This window comes from Thunnus maccoyii, chromosome 20 (assembly GCF_910596095.1).
Source record: "Thunnus maccoyii chromosome 20, fThuMac1.1, whole genome shotgun sequence".
Taxonomy (NCBI): Eukaryota; Metazoa; Chordata; class Actinopteri; order Scombriformes; family Scombridae; genus Thunnus; species Thunnus maccoyii.
In genome coordinates this window covers 6727536-6754977 of record NC_056552.1, presented here as the reverse complement: position 1 = coordinate 6754977, position 27442 = coordinate 6727536, and the positions used below count along the sequence as shown (strand labels likewise).

The following is a 27442-nucleotide window of genomic DNA, read 5'->3' as shown; positions in this document are numbered from 1 at the left end:
CTGTAGAGCGCTCGCCTCATCAGACACCTTGTGGACAAGGCGGCGCGCGCACGACTCACGTGCGGAGGTAAAATGCAGTTGAACAATCGTACGAGGAACACGAGTCTGGCGCTGACTGTAGTCTAACATTAGTTTTGTAAGAAGAAGAGCCATGAGGAAGCACCAGAGTCCTACGAAACAGCAGCAGCAGCAGCAGCAGCCGCCGCCGCCGCCAGCTGATGTCCCGACTCCAGTCAGCGAGGTTACCGTCCAACAACTCAACGAGCTGCTGTCCAACGGCAGCGGCTTCTACAGCTTACCGACACAACACTTCAACGAGGTCTTCCCGAGAATATACATCGGTAACGCGTGAGTCATTCATCATATCACCTCAACAGATGAATTGCGCCGCCGGCGACGGTGCTTTGACACCGACAGGTAGGACAGGGTTGTTTAGGATGCGCCCTCCTCATCCACCGGCCAGACGCCACACTGGCAACAGTGTCGCATGTCGGGCAGCACGCGCAGCAGGGCGGGCGTGTTATTCTGGTGTCTCCACTGTCATCATGGACGAAGCGACCGCCTGTTGTTGTAAACAAATCTCTGCTTGGCCTCGAAATACCAGCCTGTAGCAGTAGTCAGACAGGTGGATATTGTGTAACAGTGTACCATAATAATGGTAATAATAATAGATCTAATAGTCTTTTGGAGGCACAGAGAAATCTATAGTAAACACGCCCTGATTCACATGTGAAGGGCGACACAAAGCCCTGTTTTTACTCAATGAATCCCTCCATCATTAGTATCACTGCTATGTAATCTTCATCAAGCCGCTCCCCATTCCGTCCAGGGCTGCAGGGCGACGACAGTCATCACAGCTGAGGGCTTATTTTCATTGATAAAATATATATATTTTTTTTTTTTTTTAAAAAAAAGAAGAAGAAGAAAGAATGGGCTCGTGTGTATTCATGTAGAACAAAGAAGAAGATGATGAAGATGAAGATTTTGTAGTCGTGAGTGGTAAGCTGCTCTGATTATAAGCAGAAATGTAGTAAGGTAGACCTAAACTCATGTCACTGGAAGTAGTGTACATATTTATGACCTAAATTCAAAGTATAGGCTAAATTATAGTACCAAACCTATCAATTTATCACACAATGTATGCTTTTCTGTAAACATATTTTAAAGCTGCAACTCTAAATAATCAATGATTGATGAATCTGCTGATTATTTTCTTGACTAATTGATTGTTTTCTCCATAAAATGTCAGAAAATAGTGACAAATGTCTGTTATAGGTTTTTAGAGTTCATAATGACATTTTCAAATACCTTGTTTTGCTTGATCAGCAGTCCAAAATCTAAAGATATTGAATTTGTTATCATGTATGTCACAGAAAAGCTTCAGATCCTCACATTTGAGAAGCTTCAACCAGCAAATTTTTAGCATTTTTCCTTAAAAAATGACTAAAATGATTATTTAATTGTCAAAATAGTTGCAGATTTATGGATTAATCAATTAATAGTTGCAGCTCTAGTTTAAAGGTGCAGCGTGTAGAATTTAGTGGCATGTAGTGGAACGGATTTGGCAGAAATGGAATATAATATCCACAATTATATTTTAATTATTGTATAATCCCATTAAAATATTAATTGTTGTGTTTTCGTTAGCATAGGATGAGCCCTTTATATCTACATAGGGAGTGGTTCCATGTTGCACCGCCAAGTTTCTACAGTAGCCCAGAACGGACAAACCAAGAACTGGCTCTAGAGAGGGCATTCCATGTTTTTCACGAGTTTTGGCCACCATAGTTTCTCTTACATGCTGGGAGAGGGAGGGTGGGGTTATCAGTTGGTTGCAATCTGCAACCTCATTGCTAGATGCCACTAAATCTTACACACTGGTCCTTTAAATTAATTGTCTTGGGATGACTATTGACTAGACATCCCTTTACCTCAGTGTTAATAAACCTGTTGTAAAGTGCATTAAGAGCTGACTATTATTACTTCCTGCTGAACTTTCACACATATATATCAACACAAAAATAAAAACACATGATTTCACAAAATATTTTTGTGTAATCATGTTATTGGAGTTCTTTCAGTTTAAAGAAATCTGATAAAACATGTCAGCTGATATTCGGTTGTTAACATAAACTCACAACATGAAAAAACACTTTTAATGAAGATTCTTTAAATTTGGTTGTAAAATAATTAGGGCTCCTACTAACAATTATTTTCATCATCAATTTAGATGTAATAAAAGTCATAAAAACCTGTTGTAGGGCCACAAAAGTGCAGTACTATCTATAATAGCTGCAGAATATTTAATGATTTAGCACTCCAGTAGCACTCCAGTAAAATTAAACAAAACATCATTTTCTTTGAGTATAATAATGTTATGGAACAAATAAATAGCTGCTATGTTATTTAATTCCAGCTCTATTACCTCTATCACAGTATGCAGACACACATATATGCATACATGCAGTGTCTATTTTGTATAAGTATATTAAACATGGCGGAGACCAAACCATAAATCCATGGTTGTTGGTTGACTAGTTGCTATTGGCTTTGTAATGAACATGCCGACTCTTAAGGAATTTACAGCTCGGTGTTCCAGTAAGGCCAGTTCCCGGTACTTTGTGTGCAGATGTGTACAGATTGTGTAAGAGATGTATTAATACAAGCACAAAAACTGTCAGTACTCTCAGTTTGCAGCTGTTCATAGATATGATCTATTGAGAAATAAAACTCAATAATGAAAATTCAGTGTGTTTACCAGAATGTCAATGACAAGTGGTTGATTCGGTTCACAGTATTGGTTTCAGCACATAAAATGGAAAATACTTGTGGAACACATTTCGTAGGCAACATGTGCTGCAAAGTACGCCAAAATACAGTGGATGATCAACTCACAAGTACCAAAATATTCAGAATATTTGGAAAAAGACAATAATAGACTTGCAACAATTAGTCAATTAATCAAACAATTAGTCGTCAACTATTGAATTAATCCCCAACTATTTTGATAATTGATTACTTATTTATTATTTTTTTAAGAAAATGTTTTTCAAATGTGAATATTTTCTGGGTTCTTTAGTCTTCTATGACAGTAAACTGAATATCTTTGGGTTGTGGATTGTTGGTTGGGACAAAACAAGATATTTGAGGATGTCATCTTGGGCTTTGGGAAACAGTAATCAACTTTCTGGCATTCTATAGAATAGACAACTTATTGATTAATTGAGAAAATAATCAACAGATTAATCAATAGTGAAAATAATCGTTAGTTGCAGTGCTAGACAGAAATAAAAATCTTACATCTTCTATGTCAGAGTAAATAAATAATAAAGTTACCAAAGTTGCACAAATATCTGAAATCATTTTCAGGTTTCAAGTGCAGGCAGGCAGTGAGGAAAAACTGTTACGGAAAATATAAATTTCAGATATATTTCGCTGAGCTGTAATGCAATATAAGCTCTTACAGAGCTGCTCTTAATCTCACTTTTATGGATTAATGGTAGAGAACCAATCCAGGGATGCCCCCTGAGAAACTTAGTGTCTCTGTGCAGTCCATCACTTGGCTCCAGTCACTGCCAAGAGAGGGGTGTAGTTGGGGATGAGCAGGACAGAATACAAGCAAATTACGGAGCCTCAGTGCTACAAAAACATCAATATGAATAAGCCAATCTCTTCAGCCAAGTCTGAAAACAAAGTGCTGGCAGTCTTGTGCACAGCTGAAGCTGATGAGACAGTGTTGTAGGCTTGAAAGAGACGCTCTCATGTGCTCTCTGCTGGGTTCTGTTTTTTGAGCAACCATTGCAAAAAAAAACAACATTCCTTTACTCTATAATCAAAGGTTGTGTATGGTTGGCTAATTAGTAAAACATTTTACTATTTAAGTGTATCATAATTGGTCCAAACAAGTTGAAAGGGCAGCGTAATGTAATGTGATTGTACAAATGGCTCAGACAGGGTGAGGTGATATTGATTGTTGATTAAAGCCTACGTCTTGTCCACTGTCTCCACCACTGGGACCCATTAAGCATTTCTGCTGATGTATCCTATTAGCTGCACCCTGTTACAATCTAAATTGCAGAGTTGGCTGGCAACAATCAGATCAAAACAAATGATTTGCACAATAGTTGTATGTACAGATGGGTGAAAAATTAAATGAAAAACCGGTACAGGCCTGAATGCTTGACCCTTACGGTGAGGGGATCTGGTGGCTCTGTTATGCTTTGGGGGGCATTTTGCTGGCATGGTTTGGGTCCACTTGTCCCCTTAGAGGGAAGGGTCTCTGCAAATCAATACAAAGTTGTTCTGAGTGATCACCTTTATCCTATGATGAAACATTTCTATCCTGATCGAGTGGTCTCTTCCAAGATGACAATGCCTCCATCCATAGGACACAAAGGGTCACTGAATGGTTTGATAATTATGAAAATGATGTGAATCATATGTTATGGCCTTCACAGTCATCAGATCTCAACCCACTTGAACACCTATGTGAGATTTTGGACTGACTTGTTAGACAGTGCTCTCTACCACCATCATCAAAACACCAAATCAGGGAATATCTTTGAAGAATGGCGTTCCTCAGCCTTGGCATTGAAAAGTCTCTGGAACTCTTCTGGAGGGATGAACACCATTGCATGCACCACCATATGGTGCAGTTCACACACTTATTCAATTACAGGTCATAACTCAAATGAGGAGAAAGATAGCTCTGTCCTTGAAAATGTTCATTAAACTTTCTTGTCATAGTGTCCGCTAGGAATTGGGCACATGACCCATTTTAGGCCCTGATCTATAGTTAAACTGTTGGGTACTATAAAGCACTGATTATTTTTTTTAGTCAGGGACACAGTTAAATATAGGGCACTCTAGTTTATGAAAATTCATTATAGTTCAGGATCAACAAGAATATTTTCATAACATGATGTTTACTGACATTTCAGTTGCTGGTATGGATATGTGGTGTGGAAAGAGTTAAAGTCCCTGAAAGCTTGGTTCCAACTCTTAAGTATTTCTCTATAACATCATATTTGAAGCTAATTAAACCACAATCAGTTAAAGTTTAAAAAAAAGGTATTATTCATCAAGACTTTAACATTAAAAAAATTAACTAATCTGCTTCATCAGGACAGTGTGCCCACCTCAGACCAGTGAGAAAAGCTCAGACGAAAACACTAAATACAGAAATCTCTTATGTAAAATAACCAGAAATGTTGTAACTTTGGCAGAAAATGTTGTGTTCATTTAGAACTCCATCGCTGACAAAATAAGTTTTCAGGACCTTTAAAGCCAATTTGTATACAATATTGAAAATGTCTTACTTTGGCGCCATCTGGTGATACTAAAATGACTCTGTGGCAGACAGTATACATGTCGCTACTACAGATTGTATATAAAGATGGACATATTGAGGTGTGACATTGGAGCCGGTTTGAAGCCCAGAGTTGCAGCTCATGGTTAGTTTGGAGCCAGGACCTTCCAAGTAAGGAGTGCAAGGTGTTGCCTTTCACGCTCTGGAAACATGCACCACTACCTTGGACCCAAATGAACACTAGTTTACTGCGAACACCGAGCAGTGCATGCTGACATTAACAATAGCTACTTTAACTAAATTGTGCTAACAGAGGAGGTATCTTAATCAAGTTACATTAAACTTACAAAAATATTGCGACAATGGTCCGATTCAATGCGAGTCCTGGAGCCAGGGAGCAACTGTCAATCACAGCTGTCAATGAACACCCACATTGCAGACATCAAAGCTACTATATGTCGTCAAATCTTATTAACAGAGCAATAATAACAACAACAATAATAACTTTATTTGTATATCACTTTTCAAAACACAGTTTCAAAGTTTTTTACAATAAAAACAGAACATATTTGAAATGCAAAAACAAAGCTGAAAGTGATTCAAAAGACGAGACAGAGTTGGCAGCCCTGATCTCCTCAGGCAGGTCATTCCAAAGTCTAAGAGCCCTGATTACAAAGGCTCTATCCTCTTTATGTATCAATCTGGAACTTGGACCAACAAAAAGCAATGCATCCGATGATCTCAGGGAGTGGGAGGGGACATAGGGCAATAAGAGATCTGATAGATAGCTTGGGGCAAGGCCTCTCAGGGTTTTGTAAGTAATCAATAAAACCTTAAAATCTATTCTAAAAGCAACATCTAGCCAGTGAAGGGAAGCCAGGATCGGTGAAATGTGATCATGTTTCCTAGACCGAGTTAAAATCCTGGCAGCAGAGTTTTGGATGAGCTGGAGGTGGGAGAGAGATTTTTTGCTGATGCCAGAGAGCAAGGAATTACAGTAGGCTAATCGACTGGTTATGAAAGCATGAATGACAGTTTCCAGATTTTTGACAGAAAGAAATGTTCTAATCCTTGAAATGTTTCTCAGATGATAAAAGCATGATTGAAACATTTAATTAGCATGTTTATCAAGGGTGAGGTTTTAATTTTTAGGTTTCTGCAATGCTGAGTTACTGAATGGGATAGTGAACCAAGACTGTTCGAAATTTGGTTGTTTGCAGTATCTTGACCTATGATTTATATCTCTGTCTTATCAGTGTTTAGCTGCAGGAACTTTTGTGACATTCATGTGTGGATGTCATTCAGAAAATTTAGCAGGTTGGTAATGTTCTGATAGTTGTTTTCAGGGTCGCAGTTCAGATAAATCTGAGTATCATCTGCGTAAAGATGGAAACTGATATTGTGTCTGCATATAAGGTAGCCCAGAGGGAGCATCTAAATGGAAAAGAGGATCGGACCTAGCACAGAGCCTTTGGGCACCCCGCAGTGAAAACCTGTTGTAACTGACCTGGAGACAGCGATACCAGTGCAGAAGTGTCTCTCTTTTAGGTATGACCTGAACCATTTCAGAGTGGTGCCACTGATACCCACCTAGTTTTCAAGAAGGTCAAGGAGGTCCAGGAGAACAAGAATGGATTTATGGCCAGCATCAGCTGACAGCAATAAGTTATTAATGACTTTGAGAAGGGCGGTTTCAGTTTTTTTCTAAAACCAGATTGGAATTTCTCAAAAATATTATTTTCATGAATAAAAGCAAACAGTTGGAAGAATATCTAAAGGACAAGTTCAGGGTTTCATCTTCATGATTATATCAGTTAAAAAGGATGGAGAAATGGGATTGAATGAGCAAATTGGGAAATTGCACATGGCTTCTCAACCGTTATTGGTGAATCAGGGAGAAATGCAACTTCTAATAACTGAGACTTTCTGGGTAAAGAAGGAAAGATATTTGATGCATTTCCCAGGGGTGACATCTAGTATCTGACCTGGGGGAGGATCAGTGACACTGCTCACAATGTTGAACAACATTCTTGGGTTGAACTGATTGTTTCCAATTAGAATAGCAAAGTAAGGAGATCTAGGATTTTTAACCTTTGCATTAAGAGTCTTAAGAAGAGACCTAAGATGTTCCAGGTTCCACAAACTACTAAGGGGCCCAAAGTGTGCCAAGAAAATATCCCCCGCACCATTACACCACCATCACCAGCCTGAACCGTTGATACAAGGCAGGATGGATCCATGCTTTCATGTTGTTTACACCAAATTCTGACCCTATCAGCTGAATGTTGCAGCAGAAATCAAGACTCATCAGACCAGGCAATGTTTTTCCAATCTTCTGTTGTCCAATTTTGGTGAGCCTGTGCAAATTGTAGTCTCAGTTTCCTGTTCTTAGCTGACAGGATTGGTGCCCAGTGAAGTCTTCTGCTGCTGCAGGCCATCTGCTTCACGGTTTGACGTGTTCTGTATTCAGAGATGCTCTTCTGCATACCTTGGTTGTAACGAGCAGTTATTTGAGTTACTGTTGCCTTTCTATCAGCTTGAACCAGTCTGGCCATTCTCCAGAGTTGTTGCAAACCCATCCTAAAATGTCTTAGGTAGGTATTAGGCCCTTACAAGCAACCAATACAAGTTGAAAAATGATTATCACTTGGCCTTGTCAATTAACCAACATTTACTGGCACAGAAGTTGTGTTTAATCAGCTAGTCAGTAAAATGTTTCCATCCCTGAACGGATTATGACTGTATTTTCCGAACTCAAACTTTTACACTGTTTTCAGATAAGTTGTAGTCAGCACAATGAATGCACCGTGTGCAGCTCAGGGACAGACTTAAGGTGTGGTTGTTTGCTTTGAGGAACACTTTGGCTCTTTGTGAAGGTGGTCTTTAATAATGGATGTTGGGGGACTGCAGATCCCAGGGTGAGGGGGCTGGGACAGGGCAGGTAAATAGGAAAGGAGCCATTGGCTGTGAACTCACTTGAACCCAGTGTGCCTCTGCATTCTGTAGAAGTACAGTAAATGTGAAAAGTGCTGCTCAGATACTTCAGTAAAGTCACTTCCCCTTCCACACATGCTTGAAAATGGTGTACTCTGTAGTTATGCTGCATAGTAAGTGCTCTGACTGTACATGTAAGCATTTATTCAATTATTTATGCACATGAGCTTATATTGACACACTTCTATTGCACTCAGTCCAAATCTACACACATACTGTACTCTGAATAAAAAGGGGAAAAATGTGAATGTCTTCTATAGCTGACTGGAGTCCACATGGAGCTCTGCTTCGCTCCATCACGTCTGAAGGAGTCTCTGCCCTGCAGCTGACACAGGCAGATGGCCTGCTTCATCCTGCCTCATATGGCCATAAAGCAAAATGGTGGCAGTGAGGATTTTTTTTTTATTAGTTCTTGCAGAGAGGGCCTTGCAGTCACCACCTCTAGGGAGCTGTCCAGGGTCACCTAGCCTCAGCTCACCAGCCTCATATTGACAGTAAGCAGATACAGCAATAAAAACACAGAGCACTGTCAGGGTGAGCATTTTAAATGAAGATGTATGGCTCTTCATTCTGAGGATAGGCAAAACAAATATAGACTAAAACAATATATTTTTTGCTTACACCATAACTTTGGAATTATACAGTTAATCAAAGCTTTGGTATCATTCAATTTTTTTTGTTTTATTGAAGAACTCATCTCTCTTCTCATGCTTAATGTATTTCATAGTGAAAGAGGTGAGACACTGGAGAAAGGAAGAAGTTTCCACTGGTCTGAAGTCATGCTTTGCATATGACAAATGTAAATTCCTGTCTCTATTAGTTACTCAATATAACAATATTGTGCACTATCTGCTGTTTAAACATACATTCTGTAGAGCTAATCGGTGACACTAAATGTTCCATAAAACTTTAATTCAACATATAAAAGACTCATTTTATTTAGAATCAATGGGTAATGCCTTTGGCCAAGTTGGATCGTAACAGTGGACACAGGTATTGAGCCAAGTTGGACGGAGCAGCCAGAACCTTGTATCCCTTTGTTATGGTTTGTTAGCCGGATGGGTTTATTTGCTCTGTAAAGGCCTAAAATATATAGTTTTGTAGATCTGAGAGACAAAGTACAATAGAAGAGGAAGGGGGGCCACAAGAGATTGATCATTTCCTGTAAGTTGAGGAGATGAAAAACAGAGGTGAAGCTGCAGGAGTGGAGCAGGATGAGTATAATGAGATTAAGATGAGACTCTGTAGACGTCTCTTTCTCTCTCTACCATGGTCTGTTCTTTAATATTGCCTGTAATTGTTTTTTCTTACAGCTCAGCAACATATATCTTAATAAGTGCACACTATTGTCTAAAATGTTTGCATTGTATGTTTTAGTGTTTCCTTTAAGCGGATGTAAAACCATGTATGTGGACAGGGGTGTCCATATACTTTTGGTCACATAGTGTATGTTGGCTAAAGGCGTGTATACAGGAGAAGGGCACTCATTAATTCAAGGTAGATACATGAATAAATGCATAAAACAGGCCTTTTTCACAGACATTTTGACTTTGTAGGGAAAGCACAGGTGTTACTAATAACATTAACAATGGCTCTGTTGTATTCAAGTGTCCCAGGAAGCCATGACAGTGTGACAGTGAGCCAGCATGCAATACAATACAAGAACCCTGAAACTGAAGCAGCCATTATTAACTTTATTATTTACACCAGTGCTTTTCCTACTGTGATAAGTTACACGGAGGACTCTCATTTGCTAATTCAGTAGGGCAGAGCCGGTATGAAAGTAACACTTTTCAGATAAACATCAGTTTAAAAGATAATGTTACAGACAGACTATTTTTTGTTGTGATCAATAACTTGCATGTGTGGTCTATCAGTACCAGGTGCTAGTTTGTACAAATGCCTTTGGTATAATTTGACTTTGAATGGAGGTTGCGCGTTATTACTTTCGACCCTGTCAGTCGGGATAAAAGTAACATGGGTTGATCAAAAGAAAAGCAACGGTATAAACTTGATTTGTTTATATTATTCTTCTTTTTATTAAAATATCTGACAATGTCCTTGTTAATATGCAATTGCAAACACATTATGTCCTTTATCTTACTAAAAAATTATTACATTTCATTTTCAATTTCATCAAACATTTTACAACAGTATGAACATTATAACTTTTATAGAAAAATCAACAGTATAACTGTAAAAATAACACATTTCGTTTGCTGTATTACTAAGATAAATTCTCTTTTTTTGTTAATTGTCACAGTTGTGACAGATATAGTGCTCTGCACCCTCAGTACATGCCTCAGACCAGTGCAGACAAAAGAGACACTGCACCCACACTTCCCCAGGCAAGGATGACCTAAATGTCTCCCCACACACAAGACATTCCTCATCCTTGTCTTGGGAAACTGTAGGTGAAGTGGTTTAGTCAGAGTGGAGCCTGCTGTAACACACACAGTGTGTCCGCATTAGCAGAGGGATGAAAGAAAACAGCTGTTTCTATCATCCCGACAACGACTCCTGACAGTTAAACCTGAATTGCTTCTATACTGAAAAACTCTGACATGGCAAACTTCAGGATGTGTTAAAGTACTAAATAACCTGTCAAATGATCATGATTATGACACATGAAGCAATAAACACAGCTTGTCATTCAAAATAATTTATCGCTTGAGTGAATTTACATGCTATGGTTGAAAACAGCTTTTCGGGTCAAGTATGACATATCCACGTGATTTTTCAAGGTTCTGGTAAGTGTTGTCTCATGTTTCTTTCATACTGGCTGTTACATCCACTGACTGGCTTACCCCTACTTAAAATTTGCTAAAAAAATGTATGAGCAGACTTAATGTGTGGGGACTTAGGACAGTCAGGTTGAGTGGATAGTAGTGCTGAAATGATTGATTCATGAAATCAACTTAAATAATTTGTTCATCTTTTTTGTTTCTCTCTGTTTTCAATCTTTGCAAATTCAATATCCCTATTGATTGTTTTTAAAGGCCCTTCACACACTCAGCGTCCATCTTCACAGGTGTTTTCACTTAGTTTGACTTATTGGACCTCTTCTCAGGACTGTGTGTGAATAGACTGTGCTTGATTGACATCTCTGCTTTTAGTTTTCTTGCAACCGTTGAGGCAACTAACTTACTTATCACTTTTATAAGCCTTCTCCACAGAAGAAATCAAAACAATTGTGAATAGATTAATGTCTAATTGTAGCTGATCAACTTCACAATTTGGAATAAAGTCTATGAAAAGACAAGACATTTTAGTTTGAGTCCTGTTTAAACAACAGACAGAACTACTTTAATGCCTCCCATGAGATATAGTGTTTGTATAACGAGACACTGTGATTCTGCCAGCATAGCATTCACTAAAATTCATGCAGAGTTGTCGTGAAAGATGAAACCTATAAAGTCAAAATATCACTTTAAAATAAATTGTGCTGACACACACTCCTTTGCTGACAAAAAAAGAATATGTCAGGTGTTATTATTAGTGCTATTTTTTTGTGTGAGATGTCTTGTTCTGCTGCTGTACACTCATCATTTTTCTTGTCGCAGAACAAAAAAGTTTTATTCCACAGTGGCACCCAATAAGTTTTTAGTAGTTATGAAATTTGTTTCAGTGCAGTAGACTTGTCCCAGACATCGGAAAGTGCTTAAATTAAATGCATTTTTCCACTGTGATTCTGAATCTCATCCCGCCAATCCAGGTTCGTAGCCCAGAATGCAATGCGCCTGCAGAAACTTGGAGTGACGCATGTTCTTAATGTGGCAGAGGGCACTTCCTTCATGCATGTCAACACCAGTGTGGATTTCTACGCCGGCACGGGCATCACGTACCACGGTATCCAGGCCAATGACACCGAGCAGTTCGACCTCAGTGCCTTCTTTGAGGAGGGGGCTGACTTTATCGACAAGGCCCTTGCACACAATAATGGCAAAGGTGAGTTTGCTGTGATATGTGGAAGTTTTTATCTGTGTCTGAAGTGAAGCTCACTTCCAGTTTGTATTGTATTCTGTCCTTTTCTGTTTGGCGGGTGCACAGTTTGTGGGTTTACTGGGCTAATGGGCTGAATGCTAAAAGCAGCCATAATAAATATCTTTATATTTCAGCTCATCGTTTTGGTTTTATGGCTGGTAACTTTACTGTTTTAGTAAAAGCAGCTATAATAAATACCTTTATATATATTTCAGCTCATCGTTTTGGTTTTACAGCTGGTAACTTTACTGTTTTCGTTCACTTTAATCGCTCTCATAGTATTGTTTCCAGCAGGAGCAGGCAGCTGTTTTCAGCAAAAAAGCATCAATAAACCAACTGTACGCTACCAAACAGCAAATGGACAAAGTTAGCAACTAGCTGGTGAACATAGTAGTGCATTTAACAACTAAGGAGGCAGATGGCACTTACATTTTCCAGGTGGACAGAAACACAGCTCCAAATGAATGCTAATGTTGCTGCGTATCATCTGGATAAATGGTGAATAGGCGACTGTTTGCTAACAATCAACTGAAAAGGTGATAATATGTCAACGTTGTATTCAGAACTTTTCTTCTATCGCCATTTCAAAGTAATGAGAAAAAGTTAAAGCAGGAACGGTACTAATAAAGTAGTTTTTTTTAGTGAGTGAATTGAGAATTTATGTCTTAACAAAACCCCTCAAAGGTAGAGCTGATCAAAGGGGACCACAATGTCTTTCTCACTTCAATAGCTCCCACTTGAAAGTAATTTGTTCCCACGAGTTGAGACATGAAAACAAGCCTCTCTTGTTGCTCGTCTAACAAAGGACACGAGCTACAAGGCGTCATTTAATGATTCAGTCTCAATATGCTTCTTTGCTTTGAATCTTAAAGTGAACACAGAAGATAATCATGATGGCCCTGAGCATCTCAGGCTAATTCTGACACACTCCCGAGCCCTGCTCCATATTCCATTATCAGATCATGTCCCTGGATATCAATATTATCAAAATGTGTCATGCATACAGGCATAACACACCTGTAGCGCCAAAGCCCAACCCAACTCATTTTTTTCCCTTCTACAGCTTAGTTATGTTTAACAGGTGACCCTTTTGTACTGCGTAAAGTAGTGCAATGAAATGATGTATGAGAAACATTCGAAATTAGGCAGGAATCACATGGGAGTCTTGAATTATCTGTTTGATGTACAGTACTTACAGTAGTAGGTCAGATGTAGCGTATTCTATATTGCGCCTGTATTGTGCAGCATTTCAGAGAGCACCATGAGGCTTTCGCCCTCCCCCACGAGAAAAAAATCTTTCCCCAGCTCTCTCAAATCTGCAACTAAATTTAGTCAATTTGTCACCACATGCGAGGGATGTGTTAACTGTGCTGCACCTTGTATTTTATGGCATAGATTTATTGTCGGCTTTGACACAGAAAAGGCATCTTAATTCCCAGGCAGTCTGGCAAAGGTGCACCAACGCTGGTAAATCAGGAGTGAAGAGATAGTGTAATGAGGATGGTGGAGGAGAAGAGAGAACAAGGGAGAGGAGTGAAGGGGAATTGAGGAGAAAGTGTCTCACGTCGCCTCGCTGCCTGGTATCGCTGTAGTGTGACATCTTGCTGTGTGCAACCTTATCTGACATTTTGCAACCCTCAGCTGCAAGCTCTGAAAAGGTCGTAGGTCCAGGATTTTAATGAGGAACAGCATCGTTGCATTGTTTGTGTGAGTCTACTTTAGTGGAGATGTGAGGTTATTGTATGCAAGTGGTCATTTTTACAATCTCACACTGCATAGTGTAAAACCTAACAAGTAAAACCTATAATCAAAGTTTCCAGCACATTAAAGGTGCATTATTAAAGTGGATAAAATTATCATGTATTGGGGTCACTTGTAGTGATGAAACCAGGTCCACAGAGCATTTTACCCTCTTTTATTTTGCTCAGTTTTGTCTTGTCAACCTTGTTTTCAGTGGCAGCTTTTTTAAAGGGAAAAGAAATCTGATGAAGCCATGCTGTCCAGCACTGAACATTGACATTAGCGACGTCTTGCTTGATCCTAGATGATCAATTCTTTTTATATTAAAAATCATATATTTTTATATTTCTGGAGTAGCCATTTAATTTATAACTTTCATAATTTACAGTTTCTTTTCAAGCTGCGCAAGCTGAGGTTTAGTCTTTCCTTCACTAGCTATAATGACACCTGTCAGCTGGCAACGACTGGCAAATCTACTCAGCTGTGGCTAATTAACGTTAATTTTGTGAGTTGGTTCAACAACAACAATGTAACTCTTGGCTGTTGTTAATATGTTCATGCCAGTGTCTTATTTATACTCTGCTAAAGATGTTGTTCACCGAAAAAGACACACCTCTTCATGTGAAAGTGGAAAGTAGTCTCAGATTGGTGGGAGTTGGAATAAATCATCTAAGTGATTGTCTCAATTTCAGGCAGCTAGCTTGGCAATAGGTGTCGCAGTATAAATGACAGGTGGCATACAGTTAGCTTCTGTGAAGCTAATTGCTAACTAGCTAGCTATTTGCTAGCTAATGTTAATGTTAGCTTAAGCAGCTATAGCGCAGAGCTGTTAAGAGAGGAGTCATCAGTCTGATATCAAACACTGTCATGCGTGACTTGTTTTATTTGACCATAAAACAACATCCTGTTTCATAACCAGCAGTTTGTTATTATTAGCATATGTGGCAAACTATGTAGGTGATAAATGTAATGCCACTTTTGAATGTCATGATTACAGTATATTTGAATGTTTACTTGTTTGACTGGTTTGAAAAAATAAAAAAACATTTAGAGGACCACAGCAACAAGAAACTGCTTTATTATATCTAATAATATTATTGTAGAAACAGAATAAAATTTGTGATTAGGCTTAGTATAAACACATATTGTTTAATACAATGTAGATATTGGTTGAACATTGGTGAGAAAAATCTTTTCCTCAAATCATTAAACTGTACAACACAGTGGATCATTTAGCAGCTCAGGAGTTGGTGGAGACCAAAACAGAGCTAAAAACGTGAATATCGGACTTACATTCATTATATGGTCAGAAACACGACTCCAAATGATACGTAAATAGGCAACTTTATGCTAACATGTTAACCATAACATTTAAAATGAGGATATCTGTGATATTTTGTATTTTCAGCTAGTCCAGGTGGCTCTAAACGGCAAAAAGCAGGTTTTAGATAAAACTGAATCTGAAGTTTTGTTGCTGTTTTTTGTATGAATAAGAAGAGCGGGTGAGTGAGTCATTGAGAAGGAGGTGAGCAAGGAAATAAATAATACAAAAAACAGAAAAAGAGAAAAAAGGAAAAAAGGGAGACTGAAAGGAAACTAGTGACTGAGTGATGGAGTAAGAAAATGAGTGAAGTTGTGAGCCAGAGATCCAATGTGTCTAACAAGAGGATACAGTAGAATCAGCATTGATCTGTGGCAAGCAGGGTGATTAGGCACTGAGGAGGTCATTTCATTGGCAGAGGACTGTTCTGGGTGGACTATGGAGGAGGGGAGGAGAGGAGAGGAGGAGGGGGATTATACAACAGAGGAGAAAAAGAGGAGAGAAATGTTGGGGATAATACCAGGAGAGGGACACACAAAGGTGTTGGGTTTCAAACAAAGTGCAGAATCTGCAGCTCTGACCTGAGCCCAGCACATCAGCTGCTCTGTGAAGGTTGCCAAGTGAGATTCCTCATGGGGTTTTCGTTAGTCAGTAATGAAAGTGTAAATTAGACAGAGACACGTCTTAGAAGGCAAACAGAAACAAGTCGTGATTTATGCGTATGCACACATAGAAAGACACGGACATGAAAATACAAATACAGCACAGCGAACATACATGTATTCTGTACACACATACACACACAGTACGGAGTCTTTGCTACATGCAGGAGGTGGGCTCGCTGTAAGATGCGGGCGCAGTCAAGATGATTGACTTTGCCGAGTCTGCAGCAGAGGTCAGGTCTTATATTTGCATCTCCTGGCAGAGAAGATGCTTCGCTAGGCAAATTTGTTCACAGCATATGTTCCCTAGCACTCTTTCTCTCCTTTGTTTTCTTTGTTAATTTGTTTCCTCATTTTTCTTCCTCTAAGTTTTTGTTCTTCAGCCACAGTCTTAAAGTACAAAACCGCCAGAAAGCAGAAATCCTGTGTTTTTTTCATGTTACCCTAGATATTTATCATTTATATATGCTCCTTAAAGTTACTACAATCAGTGTTTTTATAATAGCAATAGTGTATTTCGTCTCAGCTCAATGACCCTTTATAGCGTCTTTCAGCTCATTGTTTTGGTTTTCCAGTGTGCAGCTTTACTGTTTTTGGTTCATTCTCACAGCTCTCATTATGTAGTTTCCTCAGCAAAACCCGAAACCTGCACACACTGTACGCTACCTGCCCCGACCCAAACAGCAAACAGACAAAGTTAGCGACTAGCTGATGAACATCATGGAGCATTTAGAAGTCAGAAAATCAGTTAATGTGGATTTGAGTATAGATGCAAAATCTGTAACACCTACATTAATTAAAATATGTAATATAACATAATTACTGCGTAAAATATAGATTATCTGTCACTATTCATGACCTGCTTTGTACTTTGGTTGGATTAAAAAACTTGAGCATGTTGATAGAATAACCTTCTGTATGTGGCTCCATATATAGTCCTTTAAGTTGCATGGAGAAGTCTGGACTGTGTTTAGTGAAAGATAATGCATGCAAATTATCATCTCTAACGAAGGACTATAAAGAAACTTGAAAGATGTCTTTGTTTTATTCTGTATTTTTCTGTATTTTTCTTATCAAATCCCATGTGCAAACCCAAACCACCAATGAATTGATCCAACTAACATGTATTGTTTGTGTATCCAAAGCCTGATATGTCTGATTCCTCTGTGCCAGAGATCTCCATTGTTGTCTTATTGACTGTATGTGACTGTATTGTTCCTTCATTACCATGAACACAAATACTGTAGTTTATTTTGAACAGTGGAAATACTCACTAGAGCACCAAATGTGTATTAATCCACGACATAAAATAGTCCCTAACCAATTCACTGTTTACTCCTGTTTGAGTAACTTTTGCTAAAAAACTACAGCATCTATCTGTTTTCTGTGTTACGCAATTATGTAACCTTTTTTAAAAATTAAACTATATGTTTGGGGCCTGTTTTTAAAGATTTATGTCTTCAGTATGAATAGGAGTATTCAGGACTAAGAGGCACAGACTGATTCACAGTGTTATTTTTTTCCTGGGCTTTGTTGACAATAAAATACAGGATATCACCAACCTTATCCTTTGAAGTGACTGATGAGAAGGTTCAGCATCTCATTGTGGCCTATATTTTGTGTGATTCTGTAAAACCAGCCTATGTCTCTGTCTGTATCTTCCAGGGAAGGTGTACGTACACTGCAGAGAAGGCTACAGCCGCTCCCCTACCATGGTTGTTGCTTACCTCATGCTGCGCCATAAAATGGATGCCCGGCTGGCGGTGGCCACCGTGAGGCATAAGAGGGAGATCGGTCCCAACGACGGCTTCCTTCGCCAACTGTGCCAACTAAACGAGAAGCTGGCAAAGGAGGGCAAGCTGAACGGGGAGGTGGGCAAACTAAAGACCAAATGAAAATCAGGGGAGGCGTAAATATTAAGAGACCCTCTACCCTGTCTCCTCCCATCATGCCTTTCACAGGTTTCAGCTGCTCTCGGAGACTGACCCCAACCGTGACCAAACCAGCACTCATCTGACACACTAGGGGTATTCTGAAACACAAACATATACATGCATTTATCTACGCAGATAATACTTCCTCATACACTCACAATCTCACACACATACATGTTTTCTTTCTAAACTTCATGTCTGTCACTGCTGCTCTGTAAGGAGACCTCTATCAGTCCTCCTGCTCCTACTAAGAGTGTGATATTTAATACAAACAAACCCCTCATACTGTTTTTATAACTCTACATCACACAGATGCAGTGCAGACGTCACACTTCGAGTACCTGAAAGCTCTCAAGTCCATTTTTGAGCTGAGCTACTTAAAGCATTCCTTCAAGTTTAGAAGGTGAAAACTTCGCCCTGATTTCTAAGATTCCTTAAATAGTTTTACAAAATAGAAGATTATAGCACAATCATTCCATAGTTTTCCACTGCCGGGAATGTCAGTGATGTCTCCGCCAGCAGGAGTACTCTATAAATTCCAAAAAATAGCTTAATGCTATGATGAAAATAAATATTGAAAGGCCACACATGATGCAACAAAGAAGCAAAATAAGTCAGTTTTGTTACACAGAAAGCGATCTGTGAACGGATGGAGGAAAATCCCAAACATTCCATGAAAACCGGAAAAAACCTTTTGTTTGTCCACTCGATCCTTAAAATCCATAATTCTCTTATCTTCTACCTGTAGGGGCAGATATTTTATGCACAAACAAGTTACAAGCTATTCACACCCTAACACATCAAAAAGCAAGCTGTCAGCATCCTTGACTCTTTGGCCTCTAGTTTGACGGCGGTAGCATAAAATTTATCAGTGGCGCAAAAGGTTGTTGACCCCGACCTGCCGTGTCAGCGAAGCCGACACCAACAACAGCAAAGGTCGAGCTAATTAAAAATAACGAGCTGCGTGGGTCGTTCATGTACCGGACATATTTAGCAACTGATATGACGAACGTTCACTACAGCTAAATATGGTCAAGATCATTTTATACATAAGGAAAGGTCTGTTCTACATCTTTAAATGATTATTCACAGTATTTCACTTCTAATGTGACTTAAATTCAGTTCTCTTCAGTTGCATAAGAAATATTAAGTAACAGTGACATTTGTTTGAGATTATTCTAATTTTCTGTTAGTGAAGGCAGCAGGAGATGAGTAGAACAGGACCGCATGAAAAAATGTAATTATATTCACCATCAGTATCCTGTAGCTGACCTTCATTATCTCAGTAGCATCCATCCAGGATGCAGAGAAGAGGTTTAAACACAAGACTACAGAGAGTCTTAGTCAAAACACAATCTTCAGTTTTAGGCAGGATGTTGATTTATTTTAAGCCCTTTATAATATTCCTATGATGACTTAAAAAGCACCATGTATATTGAAGTGACTCAGGATTTTACTGAGTCAGTGTTGTAGTTACACACAACAACTTTGTCAAAATTTTTTTTATTGATTTACTACATAATACATACATACTTTTTGTATGCAAGAGTTTATGGTATATTTCTCATAAGCTAGGGGTTGGAATTGTTTGTATTTCTATGTTTCTGGCAACTCAGACTGTGTTCACACTAAGCCAGCTAATTCTGAAAACACTGTTTACACGTGCGTTGATTTGCAAAGATTACACTAATCAACAGGAACACTGCTAAATCTCTCCCTCCTCTTTTGGTCGGCAAACAACGCAACTGTGCATCTCAGCCAACATCAGGTGGAGAGTAGGACAGACAGTCTGGTTACTCCTCTCAGCTGGTTAAACCTCAGTTCAGTCTGTTCCTTCTGTCCGAGATCACCTAGACTGTATTGTAATATTGTATTTACATATTTTTCTGTTTCTGTTGTCAGACAACTGAATGAGTATAAAATAGTGGTTTTATTGCGTCATATAGATAGGTCTGTTTTCAAGTATCTCCTTCACTACTACACTAGAAGTCAATAAGATTACTAGTTTTATTGTCATCGTCTGCCAAGATAAACATAAATACAGCTTAATGACAACAGCTGTGCCGTGTGATTGGCTGCACTGACATTTAAAATGATCACAGATGATCACAGAGAGGGTTAAAAGCAACAGAAAACTGTACTGTAACGCAGTCCCCAACTCTCATTGTTTCCGAAACAACAATATTTTTCTTGTCCACACTATAATGGTGCGTTCCTTTCAATTCTGAGCTTGAAGCGTTCCACCACTCCACAACACCAAACGCAAACAGTCAACATGGCTGACTGTAAGAAACCTGTCTTCTCCATAAAGCTAGTTAACTAGCTCGATTGACATCACTCTACAAAGATAATCGGTCTTATTCCATTTACAGTGTTTTTAGGCGGGGAGATGACTATATGGCCTTAAGTTGATTACTAAGCATTTATGGTGTTCACCTTAAAATTGGCCAAGTTTCCCAGTGGGAGCTCTGACTTTGAGAGCTGTTCCATCATACTTTTTCAAGTGGGAAGTTGGAAATTTTTGAGCCTTGAGTTGTCTGGACCGCAGCATTACGCAAGGCTACAGTTTTTAAATTCATCCTCTCTGGAGACAGTTTTTTGAAGTTCTCTGTATTCAGGTGAGAATAACTTGGGCATAGTGTGAACGGAAGACCAAACTGGAAGGAAAAAGAAAGAGTTTTCAAATGTAACCGGCCAAGACTGGATGTACTTAAGTCTGTGTGAGTCCTACCAAGAGGTTCTCCAATTGAAGAGGAAAGAGATTTCTCATAGCCGGCTGTTATAAATATCTAGTTTCAGTTGAATATTCATAATACAACATTACCAATGCCACATGGCATTAGATTAAGGGTGTTAAAGGCCAATTGCGCCAGTTTACCACCCTCAAACTAGAGGCCTGAGTTTTAAACTGTCAAATGGATCACCAGGGAAGGATGCCACCCACTTCCAGCAGAAAGTTCCAGTCATCACGCCAGAGAGTTGTCCACTGCCAATTCCCTGACACAGCTATTCGGCCAGTATCCAATACCACTGTTTCATCAACACAGTTTGTCAGAGGTCCATACACAACATGTCACTCGTCTCACTTCTGAGTGTGTGTCATACAGTACTTTACTATGCCTGACTTCATGCACACACAGGGTCAAATCACAAAGCCTTTTCTGTTTGTATGTACTAAAGCATTGCAATATATGTCAATACCCCATCAGATATATAGAATGTAATCACATCTAAATATGACTATTCAGGCTGTAGTTGTTACATATAGGCAACGTTAGTTCAGCAACACATTTTGAAAGACACTATTTATTATTGGGCATAATACTGTAAACTAGACCTAGTGCCAGGAAAGACAATGTTTGAGTGTTTTTAAAACCTGCAGCAGGTCACTCCGACAGAGAGAAGTGGACAATTTCCAGACAGAGACTGTGAGAACGAGGGAGTCTGAGATGGAAAGTATTAAACTATTTCGCTGGATGACCACCAGCATCACTTCAGTTTGCAGACTATAGAGTGTTGGTAGTTCAGCCACTATGTCTCACATGAATATTTCTCTTGAATAAATGGCCTGGTGGGGCCTGTTAACATGATTCCCGGGGGATAGATGTCTCACTAGAACGAAAAATGAAAAACTAGGTCATCTCACCTCATTAATGGCACTATTTATTCCTCCTTTGATATATCTGTATACATATGAATATATACATGTATACTGTATATACATATTTAAGTGTTGACATATATGAATGTATGAGCAATGTGTCTATAACGTGTAGGTATCGTCAGTATGTCTTAAGTCCTTATATATCATGTTATATTTGTATATGACATCACAGAATAATCAACTTTTTGCACAGCTCGTCCATTTTTCTGTTAACTTACATGTGCATTAATATTCAAATATGATGTGCATGTAAAATGTTCTGTGTAATTGTGATATTTCATATCACAATTGTGTAAAACTTGCTTGCAGGGTTTTTCCAAGCTTAGATGGGATACTGAGGCATGTAATCATCGTGTTTACTGGTGTTTTCCATGGTAATGCTAATTTGTTCATAATATACAGCAAGATGCAGGTGGCAGCATAAGATACATATGGATACATATGGCGTACATGTCATCACGTCCAAGGATACACTCATCCCATCACCTGTACATTTGGTTCTTCAAAACATTTCCAAATTTTTTTTTTTTTTGTCTTTCTTTCTGTCTAAATCGAGGAGTTTTGAGTTTTCTGCTAAGATCAGTAACTTGGCTTGTTTGGACGAGAATGAAGTGATTCTGCAGCTACACTTGTCATTTCAATACAATGTAAGTAACTATTTCACAAGCTCATGTATTGATATTTAGGAGGCTGTGACTCTCCACTAGAGGGAGCTCTTCTGTCATTGTTAGACCAGTTTTACACATGGCAACCTGCACCACCTATAGGAGCATTAGCAGCAGCTGAGATCTGCAGATGTCACTGGGTGCGTTCTGATACCCGTACTACCATACTATGTAGTATGCCAGAAAAAGATTTAGTATGTCCCGATACATGGTGCGTCAAATGCAGTATGCCAAAAGTACCAGGATGTCCTACTACATCCAGTCACATTTTGCAGTATGCAAGCCTGCATGCTTTTATGGCTATTCTGACCCATAATCTTCTGCGCAGATGACAATATGTCACATCAGTTGAGCTACCAAGAGAGCACAGACCAATGACAGCGCATAGACAGAAGCTGTGATGACAGAAAAAGTAGTATGTCCCAGTTGTATGCATGTTACTGTATGTACTTTGTAAGGGCAGCTGCAGTATGTACTAAAAGTTAAAAGTTAAAAACAACTGTCATCCAAGTAGCCTATCTGCGGACTCACAGTATCTACACAACACACCCACTTTACTACACGACGCACCAACTTTACTACACGACGCACCCACTTTACTACACAACACACCCACTTTACTGCACAATGCACCCACTTTACTGCAAGACGCACCCACTTTACTACGCGACGCACCCTCTTGGTTAGGTTTAGGCATGAGGAGGGGGGTTGGTTAGATTTTGCTCATTTTACTATCAAATGTTTAAACCAGAGATGAAAGTGTCCAGAGTAGAGCTGAAATGATTAGTTAATTAATTGATTAGTTGATCCACAGAAAATTAAAATTATTTTGATCGGTTTAAAGTAAATTTTTAAGCAAAAATGCCGAACATTTGATGGTTCAGCTTCTTATATTATTGTAAAATTAATATCTTCAGGTTTTAGACAAAAAAGTGGTTTCCAAACTTGACCTTTGGTGCTAGGAAATTGTGATATTCATTTTCACAATTTTCTTATGTTTTTATAGATCAAACGACTAATTGATTTATCAAGATAATATTTGTCAGGTGAATTGTTGGTTGGAACTCTAGTCTCTCTACTTGTACGATGATTTCAGTTCTACATAGTTTGGAAAAAAAACAGTCAAAAGTGTTTATAAACAGTGTGAAGATTTTGTGTAATGCAGACTCAAATTTAAATGAATGCAGCCAGATAAGATGCATCACAGCCTCGTCTAATAAAATCAAATCTTCAAATAAGATCTCAAAACATGCATTGAAATGTCGAGTGTTGCCGTAGTCTGTGACTCACTGGCCAGGAGGACAGTCGCACCGTGTCGTTCCCTGATTCCGGCTCCCGGTGATGGTCTCAGTGCTGGTTCACGCACAGGTTGTTATTGTCCACTCTGAGCCCTGTTGTTCAACCATCTCATACACTTGAAAATGTCTCAGATCTATAAAGCGGTGCACTCGATCACGCACATCCTCTATCAGGATTGGTGAAGTGTCTGGCAAGATAAATCTGATGAGGCAGTTCAAATGAGACTGTTTTCAAGTATAATTTAGCACATGTGTCACACTGTGTTTTCCCATCACCTCATCATGAACCCCAAACCACACAATGAAGTTTTCCCTATCAGATAAATGTGTAATCAAGACATCAACTATTATATATGTACTGTTGTATACAGACAGAGAACCATGCACCTCTGTGCCCTGACACAAACACATATACACCGAGTCTGTGCCAAGTGACCTACTGTGTTGTGCAAAAGCCATTGATAAATGTTTATGATTGGCTTTGTTGTCATACAGATAGACTGGGGTTTCACTCACTCGCAAATATTTGCATCTGCTCTACAATACTGCCCTCCTTCTGAATACACAAAAAGCAACAAGTCTTTCTTGTTAAGTTTTATATACAATATATCTTTAAATTTGGGAATTATTGGGGCAAAATTCTTCAAATCGGTCCAGGATGAGGGTATGTACTTTAAAGCATCAACTGCCTACATCAACCTGCTTAATGACCAAATCATTGACAGTTTTTGTTCAAGGCTCCAACTGCTCCCAAAGATGAGAGCTAATAAACTTTCAATGGTAGCCAAACTAGCCACTGTAGAAGTTTTCTTTCTGCATTTATTTTGTAGCCACTATTGAAATGTCAAAATTGTAAAACTTTTCCTGTTATGGTGAAATGTCAAAGAATGCATGAAAAATAACATTTCTATGATGGCTACAAAGCTGTTTTAACACTCTAATGCATCGAGTAACAGATAAACACTGCCACCTGCTGTTCAATAACTAGTGATTTGCACAAGTTCTTTTTAAATTGCGTATTACTTATGGTGATTATAACTAATAACATCATAAATAGTTACAATCTAACCCCATGTTTTCTGTTCTTTTTCTTCCTAAATGTGAAACCTTGTAATGTCAATTTACTTTGTTTTCTTTACTAAGGTGTCAGCATCCTTTTGTGGGTTATACTCAAGGTATATTATGTATTATCGAGAATGTCAAATGTGAAATGCCATTGATGTATATTGTTATATATACTAAGTATGTCACATGCACTAAGGCAATTGTGAATTGCTGCATTTTACTGTCATAACTGGCCTACTACTGTATATAGATAGGATATTGTTTGTTATTGGATCTAGAGAGTTGAAATTGCAGATGAAACATTCTTTCTAATTTCTTTTCTCCTCAAAGTAACTTTTTTTTTTTTTTTTTAAGATTTCTCCTGTTACAAGGATGTAAGTTGATTATAGGTTAATTATTTAGCTCTGCTAATAAAGAAGGCTATTTTTTGTACAGTAGGAAACTCTGAAATGTTCCTGGAAGTGTGATTGTGACCTACTTCTCCGACTTTACCATTTAGTTAACTACGTATGTCATTATCCATGTTGTTTTTGGATGAGTCACCTATATAATGGTAGTCAGAGCTGGGCCAGACGGTAATTGTACTTCATTCATAGTGGTTGTTTAAAACTGTACGAGTTACCAGAACTGGAGAGAAGGATTATTAAATAATACAAATGGAGTCAGGTAGTTTTGTTCTTTATCATAGAAAAGTATGTTAAATAGACTCACAAATAACTTCCTCTGATTTTAGTACAAATTTGTAGTCTCATGTGGCGCCATCTGCTCTGAAGTCGGCAAATACCTGAGATGTTTAAACCCTTGGTGACTGACAGCTGATATCTTAGATCATGGAAACTCATCTGGCTGGAGTTATCTGAATTGTTCATGAAGCAATAAACTCCATCCATCTGGTACTCTAGAGAGCATTCAAACACTGGAAAAGACTTACAAATACTGTTTGGCTCAGGTAAGGTGCTGACACCAGAGCTGTCATCTTCTTGCTCCCATTCTGATAAAAAGGCTTAAAGCAGGAGTTTTAGCACAAATGAGCCCACTGCCTGACTGCCTGACTGTCCATTACACAGTCAACGTCTTATCCTGTCACATAGTTGCATATCTGTTTATGTACAGATGTCGCAGAGGACATTGTTGTGATGTTGTCGGGTTGTGGATTGGCAGTTTATCGGTATATATATACATGTGTGTGTGCACGTGTGCATGTGTGTATGTGTGTGCGTGCGTGTGCGTCACCGCCACTGACATCTCAAAGACCGCATCACAACAGTTACGACACAGCACCCCACCCAAAGCCTTACAGTAAAGATTGATTCTTTCGATATGTTTTTGAGTTTGTCAATCTCACTTCACACAGTAGGAAGGGACAGCAGCTCCCTTATAGAATGAGATATTGTTGAAGTGCACTTGATTTTAAATTGCAATGTTGTTTTTCTTACCTTGGAGAAGTCCCTTTTTTTCTTATGTTTAAGAAATAAATGGCTGAGGTATTAACATCTTATCATGAGTGGTCTATTGCTTTGACTCCCAGACATAGTATGACGTGTGTATTCTGCAAGAATAGTTATCAATCCACCAATTATTATGTGAGAATAATCTCCAAAACACTGCAGTGCTGTATGTATGTTTGTATATAGTTTTCACATTAATATTGGATTTGAATTGGGGAACAGGTCAATTTGGTGTACTTTGCAAGGCCAGGTTTATCAGATATATCAAGTAATGAATCAGTATTTTGCACCTATATTTTGATAATTATGTTACTACAATCCTTCAAAACAAATTCATTTGAAGACAAAGAGCCCATAAACTATATTTAATACTGATTGCATTCCAAGAAACAAGGGACCGGATGTTTGTCCTTGTTGTATTGTGTAAAAACAATGAGTTATCATTTCAGTAAAATCAATATTTAAATTGTACATGCAACAAAAATGTTTGAATCAACTGAATTTGTAATATAATACTAGTTACAGTAGTTCACATGTAGTGTTGTAGTGTTAAATGTGTCATTATTGCAGTACCTACTGGTCAGTGAAAATGTGGTATCTGAAAATGTCGTCAAGATCATACTTGCTCATTTTACAAAGTTTCAGTCACTAAATCTTACGTTATTAAAATTGTCATGTGTACAGTGTTTTACTTTTCACTTTCTAAAAAGTACCACAATGACAAAATACTCCATTAAAAGTAATAGTATTATTAGCATTATTAAAAGTAGTATACTTAGTATAGTAATATTTGCAGTTAAATGTACTAAAGCTGTATCCAACTCTACATCTGTGAGCAATCATAGATGTAGAGTAATAAATAATTTTTTCCTTCCTCAGTTTGTTTTATTTGAATATTTTTAACTCCCTAAAGAGGTCAAATTATCCACTATTCCAGAAAAAGCAAAAATTAAAAAAATAAATCTAATCATGTGTAGAGAAATATGCTTTTTCCGTTTTCCTATCCTACAAGTCATTTCATGACCCATCAGATTTAAGGTGCGACTGCTCCGAGGGGGTCCCGGCCTCTGGCTGTGATCAGATGTACTCAGTTTTGTGTAAGTATCCATTGAGAAAAAGGATGTTTTAAATATGTTACATTATAGTTGCCAAGTGCCTAATTCAATGTGCTCATTGTGTCTGTTTCACACTTAACTTTGCTTTATCTGTAATGACCATTTTCATTCTGTACTTTGTCTTAATACTTCATACCATGGCAACAAGTAAAATAAAAAAGGGGAAACACTTTATTTTACAGGTCCTTTAATTTTTATACTGATTTCCTGGAAATAGTTATTTGCTGTAATACGTAATGGTTCA

General features: G+C 38.4%; 1 protein-coding gene across 1 annotated transcript; it reads left to right on the top strand.

Moving 5' to 3' along the window:
- dusp3a (dual specificity phosphatase 3a) lies at window positions 1–26133 on the top strand. The gene is made up of 3 exons (XM_042396438.1): window positions 1–348; window positions 12018–12250; window positions 17675–26133. The coding sequence occupies exons 1-3, from the start codon at window positions 152–154 to the stop codon at window positions 17902–17904; spliced, it is 660 nt and encodes a 219-aa protein (XP_042252372.1). The 5' UTR covers window positions 1–151; the 3' UTR covers window positions 17905–26133.
- Window positions 26134–27442: the final 1309 nt, after the last annotated feature.